Below are 7,252 nucleotides of genomic sequence, written 5' to 3' on the forward strand. Positions count from 1 at the left end.
TTAATGGATGGTACCAACCTCATTAGAATTGTTTAGAGTCAAATTTATTCCTCATTGGTTATTTTACCCTTAGTCCCACATTTCTTCTGTTTAGACCTTAGCTTTCGCATTTTCCTTTGAGTTGAGTCTTTTAACTTCTTACAAGGTTCTCTTGTTATCCTAGAGGTGGTCTTTACCTCTAGTGACGTCTTCCTTCATTTCGTTTTTGCATTTCAGACTCATTATCAGGTTACTCACTAACGCTCTGGGTTATGAAAATTTAGGCCTTTACAAGTGGTATCAGAGTATCTAGGTTTGAAAACCATGGATGACAGGTTAGGTAATTCCACGTTTCATTTTGACTTGGCATATGCATGGTTATGTGTTTAATCGTTTAACATTTTTATTAAGTGGCTTAACGTGATTAGAATGCGTACGTGTTTAAAACATTGATTATGCGATATCGTATGGCTTTTTTATTTTTATAAGTTTTTATACACTTCATTCATGCATTCATTTGATATGACTTGCATGGGGTTGCGTTCATTAGAAGTGACTAATTAACTTACATCTAGAGTTAATCATCTTTCTTGACACGTTGTCTCATATGACCTAGATGGATTTGAGGTGATGTGTGAGAGGCACGAAGCTTCTCATTTGGGGATTCATACATTATTAGATGCACTTTTAGAGAAGTATGTTAGTTGTTATATTCGTATGTTAATTGTCTAGCATAATTTTATTCGAAATAATGAGCATGACGTATGATGGTATGCTAATTGGTAGTCGTAGTCATTACGTACTATGTGTCACATGCTCTGTGGTATATGCTACTTGTTTGCTTCACTATGTGTTTGTTGTTTTAAGCTAACCTTGTGCTTGGTGGCAATCATATTTGATTTGACTTGCATTACTGTTTTGATTTTGACATACTTGTTAGGTATAAATACATGTTTTATGTGATTCGTTGATGCTTGTATAACTATATAAACTTGTTTCCGTGATATATGCTAAGTGATTAGCATACCTATGTGTTAAAATGAAGGTGAACTAAGTGCTTAACATGATTGTGGTGACAATATGAGATGTGACCACGTTAGGTGTTTATTTTAAGATTTTTCTAAGTGATACGTATTATTTTACTGGTATGTTGTATTGACCATATGAATTGTTCATTTTGGTTTGGTAAGATGGATGTTAAGGCATCGTTTCTCGAAGTCCATAGTGACCTTAGACACGTTTTTGTCATTTAGGGTTTTGTTCCTTGGTTATGAAAGCTTGTTTTCGTTAGGCCCCACATCGAGAACTTTATGTTATGTTTCATTAGTGGTGGTCTTTGCATGGTGGAATGGGACATGAGCCATGGTGGCACCATTTAGTTTCATATTCCTTTGTGTAGTTTATGAGATAGTCATGGGTGTGTTTGAAGTGTTGGCAACATCTCTTGGGGTTTTGTGGTGACCTTAATATGATGAAATCATTAGGAGTCTTGTTCTTAACATCTTGGGATGATGAGTTGTGATTTACTTGATTCATTATTCAATGTAAGAGAGGTTTGTTTTCTTGGGCCACAACGGCTAGGGCCATGTGTCTTGTCTTCTTAGAGTGATAGTTTTGGGACTTAAGAAGTGTGTCAACCTAAGGTTCCTTTTTTAGTATGATTCGGTGAAGCTCTTATGAGCTACGGTTTGGTATGTGTGCAAGTTTGAGTGATTAATTGCATTTGGTGCAATTAATTACTCAATCTTGTCTTTAGAGACCTAGGGCGATGTGTATGGATTCCGGTAGAATCCTATAGAGTTCTTATCTAATCCATTGGCATCTTGAGATGCATCTTTCTTTTGGATGGCTTGTAATGATTGGTGTTTGGACTACCTATTGCCTTTTTTAGTTTGTCATTCGTGCGAGTGTAGAGTTTACCCTTGGTGTGAGAGGTAGTTCGGGAAGGCTTGTTGACCTTATGTGTCGGAGACCTTAGTGATCATTTTGAGGGATGATTTCTTTCTTTGCATTGAGAGGTTGGACTAATCCGTGTTTTGCGATATGTACGCTTTCTATGAGATGGTCCTTTTGAAAGGAATTCCATTTTGCTTATGATTATATGGCATTGTTATATGTAGTCACCCTTGTATGTTTATATGCTTTATCATTTCAAGTATGTCTTAAAAACATATCGAGGATACGTGGCTAGGTGTTGGTTTACGCAATGGTAGAAATGATGCATTTCTCACATACCATATTTGTTTATCATGCTAGTATCATTAGTGATGTGTAGCATGCCCTTATTTTCTTGATTCCTATTTGGTAGGTGGATTATTTGGTTGCCTTATGTGGGCTATGTGGTGTATTTGTTATTTGACTTATGCAATGTGGCATTTGGGTATATACTATGTGATATTGGTGGTGCATTCATGGATACATTGTGTTATATTGGGGTTGCATACATGGTGTACATTTATTTCGAGATTTGTGACATAATCACTATATGTGGTTATTTCATGATGAGGAACATGGTCCCATATTGGCATTTTCGTATCGATGTTTCATTGACGGGTTTCATTATGACATTGGTTATTGACATTATTTCATGAATTTTAGAGGGCTAAACTGCAAATTTGAGGGACTTTTGGGTAATGTCCGAAAAGTACTTTTGCATCAATGGTGTAGATCAAAGGAGGACAAATGACTGGGGTGGGGGGGAGTGTAAGGGCCTTCTCAATTTTTGAAAAAGGAGCCTCAGGACGCATGCTTTTTATGCGGCCCTAGTGTCCTTTTCCTCTTTCTCTCTCCTTGGTTATTCTTTATTTTGCCCCCGTTTTTTCAGAAATTGCATTTGAGTGCCATTTTCGAATTTTGAGGTATTTCTTTGAGATTTTTGACTTCATGATGATCTCATAATGCTGATGTGGCAATATTATCCATTTGGGATTGCAACAAGTCCCTGCGCAGTGCAGTTTTACATATTTTGCCATTGAGAGTAGAGACTAGGTCAAAGTGGCCCCGGACTGGAACATGGCCAATATTATAATGGTTTCAAGGGTTTTTGGACCCTCTGAATCCATTGATGATGTATGTTTTCCTATTTGCCTTTTCCTTGAAAATTCAAACCTTGGGATTGACCGGTTGGTCCCTATCGTAGAAACTTGGTCAAATGTGGGGATCGGGCTAAAAGGTAGGCAACATTACAGTGCTTTTTTAGGTTTTTGGACCTTCTGAGCACAATGGTGATGTCTGTGGAAGAGTTTGACCATCGATGTGAAAAGTCAAACTTAGGGTTGACTACTCGGGCCCTACCTAGGGTTTTAATCAAAGTAGGTGATGGTGGAGGGTAGAGACTTCGAGGTGAAGTGCACCCTATGGTTTTTGGGTGCTCTGGACTCAATGGAGAAGTCCGTTTGTCATTTTGACAATTAGATCATGGGGTTGTAAGGAAAAATGCTAGTTTTGCCCTTTTTGGAGGGAATGGTGATCGGGTGTCGGGAAATGTGTGATGTGATTTATTAAAGTGTTTCGTGAAGTTATATGATGTCATGAGTGTAATTGTGAAGTTTGATGTCCAATCGGACAATCTAATTGTATGTTTTCATTTTTCTACCGTAGATGGGTTCTATTGGGGAAATGGTCTCACAAGATGGAAACGCTATTCCTTCCCGGGATTCAGGAGGTTGGTAGGTTATAAGGGGAGGGCAGAAATGGGGCGTCTACACCTTCCAAACATTTCTCATTCTTTCCCTTCTATCCTTCCCTCTCTTTTTTTGCTTTTTCTTTTCCAACCAAGATCTCTTGCTCTTTCCTTTTCTTTTTCTTTTTTTTTCTTTTTCTTTTCCAACCAAGATCTCTTTATCGTTCCTTTCTTTTGTTTTTTCCCCCTTTTTCTTTTCCAACCAATATCTCTTGCTCTTTCCATTTTTTTTCCTTCTCCAACCAAGATCTCTTGCTCTTTCCTTTTTTTTTTTCCTTTTGTATTTTCCAACCAAGAACGAATGGAACCAGGGGGAATAAATGACAAAATTCTAATAGAAAAATTGCTTAACTTATCTATGATGGAAAATCTGCTTAAGACTTCATTTGGTTTGGTGGAATCAACTAGAATAGAAAGGAAAGAGAAAATTTCTAATTTTTTTTTTTTTAATTTTGGATAGATGAAAAAAGAAAAGTAATAAAAAATTTTGTTTCCATACTTGCCTATTTTCTCCCAAACATTTTCCTTTTTATTTAACATTCTTATTTTACGTACCAACTTAATGGTGCAAAACTTCTTTTTATTTTTATTTTTTGTATTGGGTTTCAAAGAGGCACGTTCTCTACAAAAGAACTCTTTCTTTATTTTATCACAAGTTCTTATATAATTTGTAACAACAATATACAATCAAATCTATCTCAAAAATTAGTATTGCCATTAGTTTTTTCATCTCAAAAATTATTATTTTTTTAAGTTCGTTTTTCTTAAATTAAAAATTAGTTCTACTTCTACTTAAGAAATTACTATGAAGTCTTATTTTAAAAACAAATAAATAAAATATAAACAATTATATTATTAAATTTTGATGTGTTCCATTCCTTTCTTTTCACTTTCATACTATCCAAAATAACAAATTAATATTTTCTTGAATAAATTTTCTTGCTAACCAAATACAGGTTAGAAAATAAGTTTTATTTTCATTCACTTTACTTTTATTTCATTTTTCATTTCTTTTGTTTTCTTACTTATTTCCATCTAACTAAAAGAAGAAAAATTGAAAACATGAGCATAGAATATATATATATATATATATATATATATATATATATATATATATATATGTAAATTAAATTGCGAGTTGACTCACTTGAGGGCCCTTCCCATCAGTTTTTGTTCCTAATCTAACAAATGAAAATAAAAAATATTAATAATATAAAATATTAATGGTGTTGAGAATTTGACATTTTTGTCAATATATATATATATATATATATGAGTCACATTGGGCCAGGAGGCACATGCCCCCGGCCCCAATGTGTGGCTCAGTTAGGCTATATATAGTACCCATGCCATCTCCCTTTTATTTCAACACAACTCTTCCTTTCCTAAGTTGGTGACAGCCTCTCCAATCTCTTCATTTTCGGTATGCAAAGTATTTCCGTTTTTTTTGCTATTACATCTGCAACATTTTTGTTTTCTATTTTTGTTTTATTTTTCTCTATTGATTCTAAAAAGTTAGATAAATTTTCCACTTATACTATTATTGGGCCATGATCTCATACAAGGGTATGCCTATGTGCCCCTGGTTGGGCCCGTCCACTATATATATAGAAATTTTTTTATATGTTACATGTGTATATATGAAATTTTTTATATAATGTTCCCCCTAGAATTATTAGTTTTTTAAATTATCTCTTATTTTTCTAGTTTTTTCTTTTCTTTTTTTTTTTTTTCCTAGTTGGGACTCACACACACTACCTCCACTGAGGTTCGAACCTCTGACCTCCCTTTGAGAAGTAGGAGCCTTGTATCGCTAGGCCACAGGCCTGTTGGTATTTTTCTAGTTTTTTCCTAATTTACTCTTTAAATTTCTTTAAAAAAAAAGTTAAATTTTCCTTGTCAAATTAAATTTTAATTGTTTCCTTTTTAAGTTGTTATTTTTCTTACTTTTTTTTTTCTTTTTCTTATTTTTTTTTCCCTTCTACTAGTTTAAATAATTTTTTTTTTCTTAACATTGTGTCCTCCCTAAACTAAAATCTTGACCCCTGGTTTCATATATTCATATTGATGGACTACGGTTCAGTGTCACTCTTTAAAAAGTTAGCAGGCAGATCTACTACTAACAAAATTGTATATCACATAGGTGTTCATTGTGAAAAAATAAATATTGTTTGTTTAAGAAGTAATGTTACGAAATAATTATAAGGTATAAATCCTAAATTGCTTGAGTGGAAGAAATTGTTAAAATTTATGTGTGGAATGTGAATACACATTATTTATATAAACGAAATTTGAGTAAAATTGTAAACACTCAAAGAAAAATGTGCAAAACGAGTAACAATATATTATAGAGTGAGTCGTGACAATACCTCTTTTCTCATCTATACTCGTGACAATGCCTCTTTTCTTATCTATATTTCTCAACAAAGAATCAGGCCTTTCTATTTTTTCTTAAATATATAAGGATAAAGTACAGAGACACCCCCTGAGGTTTGGGATAAGGACATTCGGAGGAAAGTTTGTCTATTTTTGGACAATGACACCCCTTTAAGTTTGAAAAATGGACAAAGAGACCCTGAAGATGATGAATTGACCTTATTATCCTTTGAAATAAAATTAACATTTTAATTGACTTAAATACCCTTGGATTAAATCCAAACCCATCTTAAACCCGAACCCAAACCCGCCTGTGTGTATATTATATAGTTCACCGGAGGAGAGAGAACAGAGAGAGGAAGAAGGGAGATGAGATGGATGGTGGTTGTGGCTGCGATGGTGGGTGTAGAGAGAAGCGAGTCAGAGATGAATGGGATGAGTCAGAGCTGAACTCAGCCGAGGTGAAGAGACTCAGGGATGACCTCCTAAATCTCGACGACTCGGATCTCGGAACTAGTTGTCCTGACCTCAACTCATTCATGAAGAACTTCGAAGAAGAGATCTCTGTGTCGCCAGCTCCACCGGCGAACGTTGTAGATCTGACGTCAGACGCCGGAGATTCCCAACCAGAGCTTGGCTACCTCTTGGAAGCCTTCGATGACGAGCTCGGCCTCCCTCCGTCGACTGCGTCGTCAAGCGAGGCGGAGAACAACGAAGAGACCGAGTTGGTCCGAGTTTCGTCGGACTCGACCGGACTCTGTGAGTTATGGGAGTTTGATAATGAGATCTCAAGTTACGACTCATTCGGGTTGGGAATCGTTGGTGGTGATAGTTATATTAATAACGGCGAGTACGTTGCGTTAGACGGGTTGTTCGTTCATTCGGATCAATTATTCTGGTCATCAGAATATTCGGATGGCTCGTGGTGGTCGGAAACGTTGCCGGCGCAGTAGTAACGGCGAAACGTTGTAGTGAAAAAGCATATTGTAAACGGAACCCAAACCCGCCTCTGTGTATATTTTACAGTTCAACATCTTTGGACATAAACACCACTGAGGGCAATCCAAAGATTATGGAAATGGACACTGGCAAGGCCAAATCAAGATCTCGGAGAACCAAAACCTGGGTGTCAGATTCTGGCAACGACCCATTTGGCCAAACACTCTCCTCACCCTTCCCATGTCAAATTTTGACCCGTTTATCAATCCTCGGTCA

The 7,252-nt window shown here is 35.9% G+C and overlaps 1 protein-coding gene across 1 annotated transcript; it reads left to right on the forward strand.

The window, feature by feature from the left end:
* Nucleotides 1-6,411: 6,411 nt before the first annotated feature.
* LOC132270513 (uncharacterized) lies at nt 6,412-6,990 on the forward strand. Its single transcript, XM_059771692.1, has one exon. It carries the CDS (start codon nt 6,412-6,414, stop codon nt 6,988-6,990), a length of 579 nt encoding a protein of 192 aa, XP_059627675.1.
* Nucleotides 6,991-7,252: the final 262 nt, after the last annotated feature.

This window comes from Cornus florida, unplaced genomic scaffold (genome assembly GCF_030987335.1).
Source record: "Cornus florida cultivar Cherokee Brave unplaced genomic scaffold, ASM3098733v1 CherokeeBrave_3.0.0_Hap2_Chr08, whole genome shotgun sequence".
Classification (NCBI taxonomy): Eukaryota; Viridiplantae; Streptophyta; class Magnoliopsida; order Cornales; family Cornaceae; genus Cornus; species Cornus florida.